The sequence below is a fragment of the Scardinius erythrophthalmus genome (assembly GCF_964197995.2).
Source record: "Scardinius erythrophthalmus genome assembly, chromosome: 1".
Classification (NCBI taxonomy): Eukaryota; Metazoa; Chordata; class Actinopteri; order Cypriniformes; family Leuciscidae; genus Scardinius; species Scardinius erythrophthalmus.
The window spans coordinates 58,134,164-58,149,900 of NC_138221.1; the positions used below are offsets into that span (position 1 = coordinate 58,134,164).

General features: G+C 40.3%; 1 protein-coding gene across 10 annotated transcripts in view; it reads right to left on the reverse strand.

Moving 5' to 3' along the window:
• The window catches only part of dnm2a (dynamin 2a), a 55,929-nt gene that overhangs the window by 14,719 nt on the left and 25,473 nt on the right, over positions 1 to 15,737 (reverse strand). For 3 of the 10 annotated variants that reach the window (XM_081371426.1, XM_081371424.1, XM_081371425.1), the window contains exons 3-14: positions 15,340 to 15,489; positions 15,032 to 15,235; positions 14,631 to 14,729; positions 13,834 to 13,994; positions 11,850 to 11,992; positions 11,628 to 11,763; positions 11,359 to 11,426; positions 8,033 to 8,171; positions 3,379 to 3,465; positions 3,220 to 3,290; positions 2,055 to 2,108; positions 1,768 to 1,816 (exon numbers count right to left, since the gene is read on the reverse strand). In XM_081371426.1, coding sequence (XP_081227552.1) covers positions 1,768 to 1,816; positions 2,055 to 2,108; positions 3,220 to 3,290; positions 3,379 to 3,465; positions 8,033 to 8,171; positions 11,359 to 11,426; positions 11,628 to 11,763; positions 11,850 to 11,992; positions 13,834 to 13,994; positions 14,631 to 14,729; positions 15,032 to 15,235; positions 15,340 to 15,489 — 1,361 coding nt within the window. Of the gene's footprint in view, positions 1 to 363; positions 376 to 1,767; positions 1,817 to 2,054; positions 2,109 to 3,219; positions 3,291 to 3,378; positions 3,466 to 5,447; positions 5,587 to 8,032; positions 8,172 to 11,358; positions 11,427 to 11,627; positions 11,764 to 11,849; positions 11,993 to 13,833; positions 13,995 to 14,630; positions 14,730 to 15,031; positions 15,236 to 15,339; positions 15,490 to 15,737 lie in introns of all 10 variants that reach the window. The other 7 variants (XM_081371428.1, XM_081371429.1, XM_081371422.1 and 4 more) reach the window with 6 other exon arrangements.

A 15,737-nucleotide genomic window follows, 5' to 3' on the forward strand; every position in this document is an offset into this window, starting at 1 on the left:
CCGAATGTTAGGTGGTGCCACTAATTACAGTGGGCATTTTATGGTGTATTTGAGGTCAGTTACTGATCACTCGTAACTGTAATTGAACAACAAACTACGAATTATTAATTTTATTCCAGGTTCCACCATTTTGGTTTTCAACCAGACTATACCTTCTCGACTTCACCCTCTCTCAGGCCACCTAGCTGCAGAGTGAAAGAAAAACCATCAGCTTTATAACTCTCGGCCGTCAAGTCAGCACACAGACATCCCGCCCACACTGATAACTATGAGTTGGTTGCCCTGTTACGGCCTCAGTTCTCCTGACTGGATGAGCGCTGATGACCTCTAACTGGGTGTGGCTTGAAGGTTTGTGGTACTTACCAGTACTTCACCCTGCAGTGATAGGGAGGGAGGGGGTGGGGGTGAGTTTTGGGTAGAATAAATGAGGCAGAGACACAATAAACAAAGCAAGAAAAGGAGGACAATGCAGGAGGAAGTATTAGAAAGACATGTTTTTTCAAATGGAAATGAAAAGGTTTGAAAGGGACAGTGTGATGGAGTGAGTCAAAGAAGAGAGAAAGAGAAATTGGGAAGACAGGGAAGCAGACACATGGTGAAAGAGAGAAAGAGAGAGAGAGAGAGCAACAGAACAAAGTTACATGCAATTAGATTAACTGACAGTACCACAAATCAGAATTATCGAATAGGTCGTGTCATTGTCACGGCTGGATCCATGCACATTCTGAATTACACTTCAAAACAGAGAGGGGAAGTTTGCTTTACATTAGGGCAAGAGTGAAACAAATAAAACAATGCACTGATTATTCATTTGTCATGCGTCAGTGTTACTAGCAGCTAGTATTGCTGTGATGCTAGTGAAAGCACAGTTTCTCAAAAGCAGGGGAGGAAATGAAAGGGAATGTCCCTGTCTAATAACACAGTGTACTTTCAAGTTGCTTGTGTCATTTCCACTGAAACCTTAATACATGAAAACCCATTTCAGGCTCTTTCATGTTTCTAACTGTGCTACTCTTCAATGAAGAGAAATGTTCAGTACACAAATACTAAGACTGTGTCCCAACCAGGTGTGACGTGACAAGATTCAAGTTGTCAACACAAAATGACAATGGCATTATTGTGACATAATGTTTCACAATAACAGCCAAATTTGATTTATAATCTAGCAGTTTAGTCATGACGTCAGCTTGTAGACAAGCCCGGAAGGCTAATAGACTTTGGCTTCCTTCAGAAACTTCCTATGTGTTTTTGGTTTCTGAGTAAAATAAGGTACTTGTTTAGACTGCACGTCATTTATGTTGCACGAAACATCCTTTTAATTACCTGAAACTTGAAAATGCTAACTCACTTCCAGGTTATAGGACTTTAAACTAAACAGCATTATTATTATTAACAAAAACAAAGATTTTTTTTTTTTTTTTGCTTGTTGTGGTCGGTAAAGGCAAAAACTCAGGTTTACATGGAAGCCATAGGTTTTATCGATGGTTGCCTTTTGTTGCACCTGGTAAGGACACAGTACAAAAGGGTGTGGTTGATGACATGTATAAATGATAGAGGCCTTGAGGAAACATATTGTTCAGTTTTTGATCAAATGAGGTTAAGTAAAAGGGTTGCTTTGTAAGGGATTCATCAGGGTTCAGTGTTTGGACCTTTTGTGTTTTAACTGGAATGGTGTCGGGAGTGATGGTGTTGGAACGAGGGATGTGGGGAAAGACAGAGGGATATCAGAATGGATTCAAGAGCATGTGGAAGTAGAGAAAAATGTACCTGGTTGGGAATGGCCCTCTTCTTGTTGACGATATTTCTTTGCTGGGCGCTGCAGTTGAGGGAAACAGAAAACAACAATTACACACTGATTGGATGCTGCAGTATGTATTGTATGAATAGCACAACAATAAAACAATATCTGTGTAAACCTCCCTGGCGCTCCGGGTGGGAGCGAACCTGCCACTGAGGCAGGAAGATGGGAGGAGTGGGAGGAAAAAGAGGAGATGGGTGGTCTGATTAACATCTATCTAAATGTAGCTTGGTGACTGAGGGGGGCGCTAGCGCACCTGTTGTTGGCGTACCCTGGTATGGTACCGTCATCCATCCGTCTGAAGTCAAGACTGAAAGTGACGGCATGAGAACCGTTAACAAAGATGCCCTGATAAACTCACGACATGCGCATGGAGGCACACGCAGGACGAGCAGGGTCAGACAGGCTTGATGCTGTAGAGTAGCTTTGCCTCAACTCTTGAAAGCTCTACAGTGACCAACTGAGCATGCAGACATTTCACATGCAAGTCTTAAGTTGTACACTAGCTGTCCGAGAGGTCAACGACATGCACTAATGATTTTAGTGCACTTAAGTTATGTCCAATGCATTACCCATAATGCACAGGCAGAGGGACTGAAACTGATCATTTTAGTCCACTGCACTGACAGTACACAGCACAAAAGATGTTTTTAAGAGGTTAAAAACATCCTGCAAATACAGATATACATTTTCTAAATATATTAATTACATCTTAATATTGTCGATATGTTTTAAATGCCCCAAGAACACCACAGAGAAGGTAATGTAGCTTGGGTAATGTAGCTTGGTTCAATGTTAACATTTATTTAATCATGAAACAACAAAATGATGAGCAAACTTACAGGCAAAAAGACAAGAAATTTGCCAGAATTTTATATTTGCAAATGCTATGCTCTCTCTATATATATGTGTATATAGGGTTTTCTGTTAGAACGGTGTAGTGTAAGCAGCCCCAAAGTTAATAACTTATGATCTTTGCAACGGAAGTGACTCGATCACAACTAAATTTAGCTGGACAATAACTTTATCTTAGAGCTGCTGTAAAGCCAAAACGATTTCTGTTACTTTCATTTCCTATTATCACTGTAAAGCTGCTTTGAAACAGTCCATGTTGTTAAAAGCGCTATATAAATGAAGGTGACTTGACTTGACTATGTTCGTAGCTTTGAACCTTCTAAAGATTCAAGAGTTTTGTTTGAGACACTTATTATATTCTACTTTGCTCTTAGGAATAGATGTGGTTTCAGGTTGCTTTACATGTCGGCCACATGGCCCCTTCCTGTCTACGTCAGTCTAAATAAACTGCTCCGCCGACCAGACTTACAGACAGCCAAAAGTCTGGATACGCAAGACTAAAGCGCTGCTAAGGTTAGGGGTGAGAAATAAAACCTAGAATTCGCCACACTGGATGCTACACATACTTTGCAAATCCAATGAAGTCCTCATGGTTGGTGTTGATGTATGACAGCTCAATGTCAATCAGCAGAAGGACCTGGTAAAGACAATCATTTTGCACAATGAGAAACTAATGAAAAAACTCAAAGTGATGAAAAGGGGATCTTCTCTCGTTACTCTCGCACCTGGTCCTTGGTCTTTCCTTCTCTCTCTCTGACGTAAGTGGTGACGATCCTCTCGGTTTCTTCTCGCAGTCTGGGGTAAGAGCCTAGCTGTGGGGAAAACCACCAGATAGATGCAGGCTACAGCTTGTAAAAATGGCCACACGCACACTTACAGAAACACACACTTACAGAAACACACACGCGTTCTGCGACATGAAAGTGGTGGGAGCTAACCGCAGTTAGACTGTTTAACACAGGTCGATGTGAGGACTAGTTTTAGCTAAGCCACCGTGCACAAGAAGAATCAGTGCAAGAGAGAGGGCAGACATGCGCACACTCACACCTACAAGCATACAGATTTGGGGATTTCAACAAGTTGTGCAGGTAAGACAACATTCACTCCCAGCTAGGAATAGACAGCGAATGAATAAATGAAGATCTAAAGTGCAGTAAACCAAATTTAAGGGATGGTGTTACTAGGGTTGGGAATCGAAAACTGGTTGTGGATATGATTTTAAATGATTGACTGTATGATTTGTTTCATAATTGACACATTTTGCAACATCGACACTGTTATTGAACTGAATCGAATCAACAATGAACACTGACTCGAAGTGTATAACGGCACTATCGTCTTCTGCTCCTAGCTGAATTGAACCTATTTCATAATTGATGAACTCTACACAGTCAATAAAACTGAACTGAATCAACGCTGAACTATTCTCACTATTTTTCTGTTTATCCCTGTAAAGCTGCTGTACTGTATAAAGCGCTATATAAATAAAGGTAACTTGACTTACAATACTACAGCCATATGATTAAGTTTTGTTAACAGTTATGATATAGTGTCTTTCATTGACGCAGACAGGTTTCTACTAAACCAAGGCAAAATGCATTATGTTTTAGTGATCTGTTAAAACTCTTTATGAATCGGCCAAATGAATCTCAAACTCAATGGTCTTAAATGACTCACTCACTCACCGAATCAGCCATAGTTGTTACTGAGATAACAACGGACTAACTTCAAGTCCTCATTTTTGGTCAAATTAGACTTGAAATAAACCAAGAACTGGGTTTTGTGTTGTATAGACCTATTTTGTGTTAATATAACGCGGGACCTGTTGTACATAAAGACATAAAATCAGTTTAATTACTGATTGGTTGTTCATATGACAGTGTGTATGAAAGATGCACATTCAGAGCATTCTGAATTCAGTAGTTTTTAAAAAATTTTTTTTTAAATAATTTACGTAACAATATAGTACAGCATCAATAATTTAGTGCTTCCTAAAATGTATTAAAATAATCATTCAAAATGGAATTGGAACTAGAATCGCTAAATTCCTCACGATTCCCATCCCTAGTTCTTAAAACTGATCAATCTTAAGTGATACAATTATTTGATGTTAACAAATATGTTGTGAAGTGCAGGAAATATTTACTTTTTGAGGAGAAAAATCTCTTCCAAATCTGAGAGTGAAAAAGTGAAAGATTTAAGAAAATGAAAAAAGTCCAAATAAAAAAGAATAATAATAATAAATAAAAAAAAGGTGTGACATTGGGGAGGGAAGACAGAATCAATACAAGTATTGCACTGTGGTTCCTCCTACGACCACAAGATGGCATGTGACCGGTTCTTTGTTGCTATGACAACAGCAGCAGCCTTTTGTGTCTGGAGTGGTTGGCAAATCATCTGTCACTATGTTTTTTTTTTACTTTTACAGCCAGTGGTTCAGATTAACTGATGCTCTACTAAAGCAACAAAGAGCGAGATAAGGTGATGAGCCACTGACAAACACTGATCACTGGGGCTCAAAAGCTGATTCAACTTAGAAACACCCCGTTTTCCCAAGCAATCGGGATGCTATATGTTGGAGTCACAGGGACTATGGAAATGTGAGGCTCATTATGGAACAGAACACCAACTTCGGACATGAGTGACATGAACACATTCCAGACAGACGATGGGCTGATTTGAAATAGATGGAAAGCTGATAGGGCGGGCGGGCGGGCGGCAGTGTGGAAATGGAGGAAGGAGGAGTTTTTGTTTTTTTGGACTCTGCCTCTTCTCGATCCGCGCTCCTGGTTACCTTGTTGGCACTTTTCCTGACGAGGGTGGTGACTTCGGACACCACCATGTCCACACATTTCAGGCTGGGCTCTTTCAGTTTGCGGATCTGCTTTTTCACTATAGTCTCAAAGGCCAGGTCAGGGGTGAACAACCCCGTTCTGAGGGGGTCAGAGTGATGCCGTTGGGCAAGGGGGTGGGGTGGGGTGGGGTGGGGTGGGGGGGGTGTAGAAGAAAAAGTGTGGAGGTGTTAAAAGAGGACAGAAAAAAGGAGAAAGAAGGCAGAAGAGAGCATGGAGAAGGGGAAGAATAAAAAGAGAGGAAATTTTTAGTTGATTAATCATTGTTTATCTATTAACAGATACAGAGTTAGGGTCCAAAAGGGGGAGTCGCAGGTTTTCACATCCATGAATTATGAGTTATGTATTTTTACAGCACACTATACATACCCTACAGAAAAGTCTGTTCAAGTCTAAATAAGTCTACAACTAAATAAGTCTAAAAGATAATATTCACACCAAGTCCAATGCTACAACACAGTATAGAAAAAAAAAAACAGTATTAAATATATTAAAACTAGTAACCTAGCCTTGAAAGATTCATTGTTTTGGTTTAAACATTTTGCAATACTGGAATCCAATGGTTTATATGACACTTCTGTTAAAGTTGCGATGAAACGGATGTTTGTCACAATACGGAGGAAAAGATCGGTTGCTATTTCAGAGGGAAACGGATTATCGAAAAAGGAAAAATGTAGGACGGGACAGTTGATTGGATTTTGAGATGTGGACGTTGCACTCAAAAGTGGAGGCAGGGGTGGGTTTAAAATGGACTAAATGATTGGAGAAGACGTCAGCAGAGAAAGTCTGTCGTTTTCAACGGAAAGTCCAGTTTTGACGTTTTGATTAAATATTACGAGCTCAAAAAAATTGCACGGATGAATTGTTCACGATAAGACCTATAATATGCATTTAGAAAACAGAGCTTTATTTTAATTTCATGTTGACTATAATAGCTCTTCAACATCTGTGTTCTTCAGCCTATGCGGAGAGAATGGCACATTAAATTACTAAGAGCCATTCGACTGAATCTGCAGCACTACGGCAAAGAAATTATATTCCCCCAGAGCTGCCAATCAGCAGTCTACGCTGGGAATGAGAAAAAAAAAAAAGTGAAAACAAGACTTAGCGCACACAAACCCACACACACACACAAAATGCAATAAAACGTGTGCATGCAAAAAACACAACATACACAACCAGTATAGTCCAATTTGTGAATAAATGACTTTCGGTTCTTTGTAATTTATCAGGCAAAATGACTCAAATCTTATAAAGACCCCCAAACCAACAAGTTATTGATTTAAATTAGTGAAAAATATTGAAAAAAAATGAAGTCTCCAATTCATGAGTTAACAGTTTAAATCAGTCTAAAGGCTAAAATGACTGTAGAGGTCTTTGACTTATTTGCTGAATGAGGCATTCATTTTGTGACAACTCGAAACAAACCAAAAACTGTTACTGTGATGTGTGCTTGCCCTAGCAAAAGTGTACTAATTTGTATGCTAAAGTGTATTTCTGTATCACAAGGACGAGACTCGAGGTTCATATGACAATGTGCAGTTAAAGCAGCGCATTTTGAGTTGTGTTGTAATGTTACTGTCACTTCTGCTTTGTGGTTTTGTTCCAAGTTTGTTTTCATGTCTTTTATTTTGTAGTTTTCATAGTCATGTTTCATGTTCCTGTTTGTCATATGATTCCCTTGTCTAATGTGTCCTGTTGTGACTGGTTCCTTGTTCCATGCGTCATGTTTTCATTGTGTTTCTCATATTTTTGGCTTGTCGTGTATTGATGCTGCTGTTAGTGAGTCCAGTGTTGTCAAGTCAAGTTCACGTTTATATTCCTGTCTATGTTATGTTCTCAATCAAGTTGACTTCAGTCATTGTCTTGTTTTGGGATTATAACGAGTGAATCTCTGAGCTGGTGCGAGTGAGTGGAGGCGGGGATAATTAGCATATTCATAGAACCGCGTATACTAAATGAGGCAAGGGTGTAGAGTTATGCTCAAATTATTTTAAGGCATGAAGAATGTTTTTTCAAGATTTTTTTATTTATTTAAATATCTCATTTTGGTGATCAAAGATGAGTTTTAAGGGATTAAAATGAATGACTACGGGGGGACTTTAAGACATTGGAACGATCCCACCTTTACTTGATATGCATTTCGGACTTGGTGTGAATGGGCCTCAATAGCCCTTACATTTCATTTTGACCCTTGGCTAGAGAGATGCTCAGCATTCAGCAGGACGTTGCGGACCCACGGCTCGTCCCTTTTAGACCGCAGATGATCAGAGAGTGTCATTCTCTAATCATCTCCTTATCACAAGTACGTCACAACACCCCAACACACGACAGCAGATCCAGCGCACAAGGCAGTCGAGGGGCAGAGGGGGCCACACCGACACGCAAACACGCTCCCCGAAGTCTATCGTTCAACCTCTAACTCTCCCTCTGTGCTTTTAGCTGAAAGCACCGTCTGTTTGTCTCAGATGTAGTGTGACCCCCTCACTGGAAGCCCCCCTGTGGCCAGGCTGGGGTACTGCAGTACCTTGTTGGTGCACTGCCTGAATGTGTTGATGAGCTCCTGAATAACCAGATCGATACATTTCAGACAGGGCTCTTTCAGCTTAATGATCTGCTTTTTCACGATGGCTTCAAACGCCAGATCTGGAGTGAACAGCCCAGTTCTGAGAACGCACAGGACAGACAGACAGCAGGACGTGAGAGGACGGAGACGAACAGTGAGGTGAAAGAAAACAAACAACAAAAGTGCTAAAAAATAACTCAAAGACAAATATTTGTGACAATGACATGAAAATTCAACTTAATAGAAGTGAAAACAAGTGAAAATAGGGTACTTGAGGTTGAAGTGGAGGGAAAGAAGAGGATCAAGACATTGGTTTAGCTCACAAAGACTAGAAACAGAATCCTAAATAATACACGGACAGATGAGTGTGACTTGCTGTGGGGAAAAATAAGTCAATTAAACACTTCAGAGACGACAAGGTTCCTCAGTGATTTTAAGAATCGCTTTAGGCCATGCTCCCATGACACAGTTTTTGCGGTGGTGGACGAATATTTGAGGGTCTCAACAGGAGATACTGTACCCAGATCGCAGTCAATTGATGCTCACTCCAATTGCAGACACGTGGTAAGAATGAGTAGAAATTACATAGTCAAGACCAGCTCATTTGAGTCAGAGTCAAGACTGAGAGCAGAAGAGGGTTTTATGCGTCAAGACAGTCCATATGCTCCCAAGTCCATTGAGTGCAAGCACAAGACCACATTTTCATGGATGTGGTCTTGGTCATTGATTATGAGCCCATGACTATATTCTCATTGTCTTGGTCCTTGAGTTCAAGAACATATTTTCATGATCTTAGTCTTGGGCTCAGAATTGAGGACCAGTGCTATTTTATTTTCATGGTCTTGGTCCTCGAGACCAAGATCACATTTTCATGGTCTTGGTGCTCATGGTTTTGGTCTTGGTCACAGATTATGAGCCCATGACTATATTTTCACGGTCTTGGTTGTTGAGTTCAAGATCACATTCTCATGGTCTTGGTCCTGAGTCTGAGTGTAAGATTATATTTTCATGGTCTTGGGTCCTTGAGTCTGAGTGTAAGATTATATTTTCATGGCCTTGGTCCTTGAGTTTGAGTCTAAGATTATATTTTCATGGTCTTGATCCTTGAGTTTGAGTCTAAAATTATATTTTCATGGCCTTGGTCCTTGAGTTTGAGTCTAAGATTATATTTTCATGGTCTTGATCCTTGAGTTTGAGTCTAAAATTATATTTTCATGGCCTTGGTCCTTGAGTTTGAGTCTAAGATTATATTTTCATGGTCTTGATCCTTGAGTTTGAGTCTAAAATTATATTTTCATGGCCTTGGTCCTTGAGTTTGAGTCTAAGATTATATTTTCATGGTCTTGATCCTTGAGTTTGAGTCTAAAATTATATTTTCATGGCCTTGGTCCTTGAGTTTGAGTCTAAGATTATATTTTCATGGTCTTGATCCTTGAGTTTGAGTCTAAAATTATATTTTCATGGCCTTGGTCCTTGAGTTTGAGTCTAAGATTATATTTTCATGGTCTTGATCCTTGAGTTTGAGTCTAAAATTATATTTTCATGGCCTTGGTCCTTGAGTTTGAGTCTAAGGCCGTGTGTCCACCAAAGCGTTTTTAGCCAGCTGAAAACGCTAGGCGCTCTGCTACAAACGCTCAGCTGTGGGCGCTTGAGAGCGTTTTGGCAGCGCAGCGTTTTTTCAGTTGAGACGGTTGAGACCGAGACACTGTTGTTATGATACGGAATATCCGCGAAAGTCTTACTATCTCATTTCACACATATTTTGTTTCTGTGTTGATTCTATATTAAAATGTAATGTATTTTCTCTGGCTCTTGATTTTGTTCCGTTATTATGCTTGTTGTTGTTGTCCTCTGTTGACGTTGTACAAGCAGAATCATGTGGTGGACGCGGTTGGTCGGTGTGGTATTAGTCCCGCCCCTCCTCCACTGTGATTGGTCGGTTGGGTAAAAAGTGACAGTGATGAGCGCAGCGTTTTACCCAAAGTTGAACATTCTTCAACTCTCGGCGACCTGTAAAAAACGCCGAGCGCTCGCCGCTTCAGCGTGAAAAAGACGCTCAGCGCCTCGCTGCGCTCATGGCGTTTTAAAAACGCGGCGCTCCCATTGAAAACAATAGAAAAAACACGCCAGCCGCGAGTAAAAACGCTTTGGTGGACACACGGCCTAAGATTATATTTTCATGGTCTTGGTCCTGGAGTCTGAGTGTAAGATTATATTTTCATGGCCTTGGTCCTGGAGTCTGAGTGTAAGATTATATTTTCATGGCCTTGGTCCTTGAGTTTGAGTCTAAGATTATATTTTCATGGCCTTGGTCCTTGAGTTTGAGTCTAAGATTATATTTTCATGGTCTTGGGTCCTTGAGTCTGAGTGTAAGATTATATTTTCATGGTCTTGGGTCCTTGAGTCTGAGTGTAAGATTATATTTTCATGGCCTTGGTCCTTGAGTTTGAGTCTAAGATTATATTTTCATGGCCTTGGTCCTTGAGTTTGAGTCTAAGATTATATTTTCATGGTCTTGTAAAGGTCAAGCATGTTTACTCAGTCTTGTCCTGGACTCAGGTCTTGGTCTTGGTCTTGACTTTGACTTGAATGAGCTGGTCTCAACTACAACAGTGGAGTGGTTAAACAATGTGATCTGAGTCGGATCTGAGCCAACATTGACACTGTAATGTTTTTAATCATGTCATTTACGCCCCATAATGTGCAACAATGATGTGCCATAAACCATAATAGAACAAATGGTGAAGAGAATGAACAATATTTTCCTTTGCCACATTTTCTTAGGGAACTAAAATACACATTTATAGTAAGTATAATGTTTGTGAATGTTCCACCTTTATTTACCAGTATTTACATTATTTCTGAATGTAATAATAAAGTGTGACTTACACACGGTTGCGAATTGCCTGTGTTTTTTTTTTCTCTCAAACAATGCACTTTTGACCCGGTGTGACTTATATTCCAAAAAATACGGTAAAGTGAAAAGAGTGGTGACATGCAGAAAATACTTGTACCGACTGACAAATGCAATTTGTAATATCTAATTATTTTTATAATGAGACAAATGATAAGAAAAAACGTGGCGTGAGCAGTAAAACGATTCTGGTAATTGTGTTGGGAGAGCATGGCCTTACTATAAGACATTTCAGAGAAAGAAAGTGTGTGATTAGAGTGAAAGAGTGAGGGATTAGTCAGTGAACAGAGGATATAAGAAGTGTCGTGGCTTTCATGCCAGCGTAAGGCCTGCAGGGTTGACAAGCGCCTGCCGTCAATGGGACACTACTTGCCTGACACCATGGACGTTCTTAATGGCGTGACTGATTTCTCGCCGGAGCTCCTTCTCATCAAAAACAATCTGAAAGAGAAAGAGAGACTTCACAACAGGGACTTGCCACTGCACCTGTGTGGCATACAGGTCCTCTGGGAACTTGCTGTGACTTGTTATCTAAAGATCATAGTATTTGCTGAATTCTAAACAAGTACAATCATTCAGACGAACTTTGACAGCTCAAAAGCAGACAAAACCAAGAGTTCTGTTGAAAATAGAGGCATTTACCTTGACTAGCTCGAAGGGGAAGCGCTCATGGAAAATTCGGTTTATCCGGGCACCTCCAGACAACTCTGCTGTGTCCACCTGGTCTCCGGACCCTTCGATGCACTTCTCAAAGTCCACTCCAAACTGCTGGACCATCCTGAAAGAGGTACTCCGAGTTACACACATCTGCCCCAGCCTAGAAATTGCTTTAGTTCGAGACGCTAGTCACGTCACTGGACTCACTGCAGCAGAGCCTTGGTCTTTCGCGTAGGGTCATCCGGGCGGAAATTCTTATACTCTTCCACCTCCTTTTCCAGTGAGAGAAGCTGAGACTGGAGTTTGCTGCGTAAGCCGGGTAGCGTGTCCCGGATGTGGTTAGTCAATTGCTAAAAACAAAACAAAAAAAGGAAGTGAGAATGTGATTCTGTATTTAAACATAAGCCGCTTTCCGACCAAGTAGTTACAGGAACTTAGTTCTAGGAACTGTCCACTTCTAAACAGTTCTAAGAACTACTCTCCTCCAAACTCGGTTTTGCTGTTTGCGTTCGCACTGGCCAAGTGGCCATAGGAACTGGTAAGAGGGGTAAGGGAGTGACGCAAGCTCGCTGACTTTTATTTTGACTGCGCGACGGACCTTTATTTTGGCGGCGCTGAGAACGCCAGAGCAAACAATGCTCGCATTCTCTGTGTTTATTAGTTAGCGATCTGTCTAACAGTACTGTTTAATATCTTATTAGATAGAACTGTTGTAGAAAGTAGACAGTATATGAAAAAAAGGTTATTAGCCTATGCCGTGTGGTTGATGTCCAGTGTTGCTAGCTGGGCAGATAAACATAATCATGTTTGGCTTGGTCCCCTCAGAGTTGCGTTGGATTTTCTCTTCAGCATAAAGGTTTAGAGACCCATCTATCACTGTTTTCCATGTTTGTATAGTTAGTTTATGGAGTAAACATATAGGCTATAATCTGTGTGTTTACATTTAGCTGTTTTAAAAATGGCGGTTGCTGGTGATCCGCGTGCGTTTGGTCAATCAATCAGCGTACACTAACGTAGTAGTTCCTATAGTGCTGGTTTAGACCCTACTTTGAAGTAGGACTTAAATTAGTTCCTCCAAATGGAGTTCCTAGAACTAAAATCGTTCCTAGTTCCTGCGGTGCGAACACGCCGACATCCGGGTACTTTAGCCAATAGTTCTAGGAACTGTGAAAAGGTTCCTCCGGACGGAAAGCGGCTAAAATGGCACCAAACAGAGGGTGACATTCACCAAACAAAGACATTTTCAGGAATTAGAAATAATTATATAAGCATACGCTAATCTTCTCCCTAGGGCTGACTTCTAATAGTCGAGGATTCGACGATTCGATTCGGAGAGGTCTGATTCGACTATGAACCTCATAGTCGAATACATGGGCGTCAGTTTGGTTTGAAATGTACTGGGGACAGAGACGCATTCGCATTTTCAGAAGGGCTGGGTACAATTTCTTTTTTTTCGCTTTCGCGCAGGTCATGTTTTGAAAGACAATGTCCTGTAGCTTACTAATGTAAATAAATAAAAATGTATTCAAAAATCTGCTTCACATTTTCAGCAGGGCAGCGGAGCGGCTGTGGGTTGACTCCACACGGTTCTCATGGGCTTTATAAGTCCTAACGTGAAAAAAGCTTTACGTGGTTTAATGTACTAAACAATGATTACCAAATTTCCCTCTCATATTGCTCCTCATAACCACTGAAAATGGTCAAAAAATCGAACCCAGAGTCCAATTGTTATGGACGTTATCTAATATTAAGCGTTTCTGCTTCACATTTTCAGCAGGGCAGCGGAGCGGCTGTGAGTTGACTCCACACGGTTCTCATGGGCGTGAAAAAGCTTTACGTGGTTTAATGTACCTAAACAACGATCACTAAATTTCTCTCTCATATTGCTCCTCATGTTTATGAAATGTTATGATATATGTGTGATATGTTTTGTTCATCTGGCTTTAAATGAATAAAAGGTATTTGTTACAGACCATGTTTTTCTTTTAGTTTTTTTAGCTCTTTTGTTTGAAATGGAAAAAATCTAGCTGCCATCTAAAAAAAAAAAGAAAAAAAAAAGGTTCGACTATCAGTCGACTACGGCAAAATCTAACGAATCAGATTCGACTATGAAAATCCTTAGTCGAAAACAGCCCTACTTCTCCCAAATGGAATTATCTGTGCAATGCCATGGCTAGTGTCATGTTCCTACCTGGTTGAGGGTCTTCTGCAGGTGTGGTGTTCCCATTTTTTCAGCCATGTGTCTGTAGCTGGGATGGGACAGGAAGAACTTCCTTTCTGCCGCCATAGCAACACGAATATCCTTCTTGCCATCTATATCTTTCTGACTTCTGTTTACTACACCAATATAACCTGGGACAGAGAAAGTGACATTAAATAGCCTGTGCCAGAGCTGGATGGACTATATATACCCCATGCAATGGTAGAAATATGTCAACTGGAATCTTGCTACCTCCTTTTGTCCCTCCAAAGAACACTTTATACTGTATTGTATTGTATTGAAAAGTTTGGGTTCAGTACGAATTATCTTTCTTTTTTTAAAGAAAATATACTTTTATTCAGCAAGGTCATGTTAAATTGATCAAAAGCACAGTTTTCAACATTAATAATAATTAGAAATGTTTCTTGAGCATCAAATAATCATTTTAGAATGACTTCTGAAGGATCATGTGACACTGAAGACTGGAGTAATGATGCTGGAAATTCAGCTTTGATCATAGGAATAAATTACATTTTAATATATATTAAGATAGGAAACATTTAACGCTATTAGTGTTTTTACTGTATTTTTTGCCAAATAAATGCAGCCTTGGTAAGCCTAAGAAGCTTCTTTCAAAAAATATTTAAAAAAACCTTACCAAACCCAAAGTTCTCAATAGTAGTGTATATGGTTATGGTATGGTGACATAAAATTACTCATAAATGATAAGATAACTGGCCATAAATGACACTCCTGTAATGTGATTGTTTAAAGTACAAACTGCCCACCTCTACGCAGTGGTAAAAGTTTATTTTCCAGGATATCCCGGGCGTCTGTACCCTCATCCATTAGATCCAGTTTAGTAATCACACCAATGGTGCGCACTCCTGTTGAAATACAAACAAAAATACATTAACAACAACTTGTGTTCTCTCCAAAGGGCTCCCACTCTATTGACCAATGAATTTCCATGACATTTCCTACTTGATCAGGATTACTTAAAAAAAATCATCTAAATTCAAGTTGATTCACTAGAGCATTTGGGATTCACTAAAAAGAACCAACTAAAAAGAATGATTGGCTCATAAAGTGGAAATCACTATGGTTTCTAAGCTACAGGTTTTCAGTGACTATGTGAACTCTATCTATCCACCTCATCTCGTTCTTTTATCTCTCCAGCAATCCTCACCTTGAGGGTCCACCTCTTTAGCCACCTTGAGGGCATCCGAGTTTGCCAAGTCAGTGTTGGCCGGGGTGACGGCGAGGATCAGGCAGCTTTCCCTAGTGATGAACTGCAAGATCATGTCTCGAATCTGGTGCTCAATGTCTACCGGCTGGTCGCCCACCGCAACCTTGGTCATACCGGGCAAATCAATGAGAGTCAGATTCAATACTGTTGAAGGGAGAGAGAGAGGAGTGACATTTTAACATTGGCTGCCGAGATTACGAGTGTGGACTGAGGAAAGCAGTGGTATTAAGAGTCTTTTGTTGTATTACCGTGTGGAGAGTACACTCTGAGGTTGATGGGAATAGGAGAGATGCCCTTATTGGATCCTGTAATCCTGTCGGTTTCTGCTTCAATTTCCTGACGAACTTCTTCAAAGTCCACAAACTTCCTCCCTTTGCAGTGCAAGAACTCGGCATATTCTACAAGACAGAGAGATGGAGAGTGTGGTTAAAGGTGATAGGGAGATGGGCGGACGACATTTCAGCATCAAGGCAAACAAGACATGAAAACCATATAGTGGTATTTTCACCCAAAGCCTAAACACTGTCACTGCCATAAAATGTAAGCATTTCACACCAGGGTTATTAATATAGCCAGCTAAAACTAAAACCATAAAAACAACCAAATTATTATTATGTTATTATGTATAAAAAAACCACAAATTTTA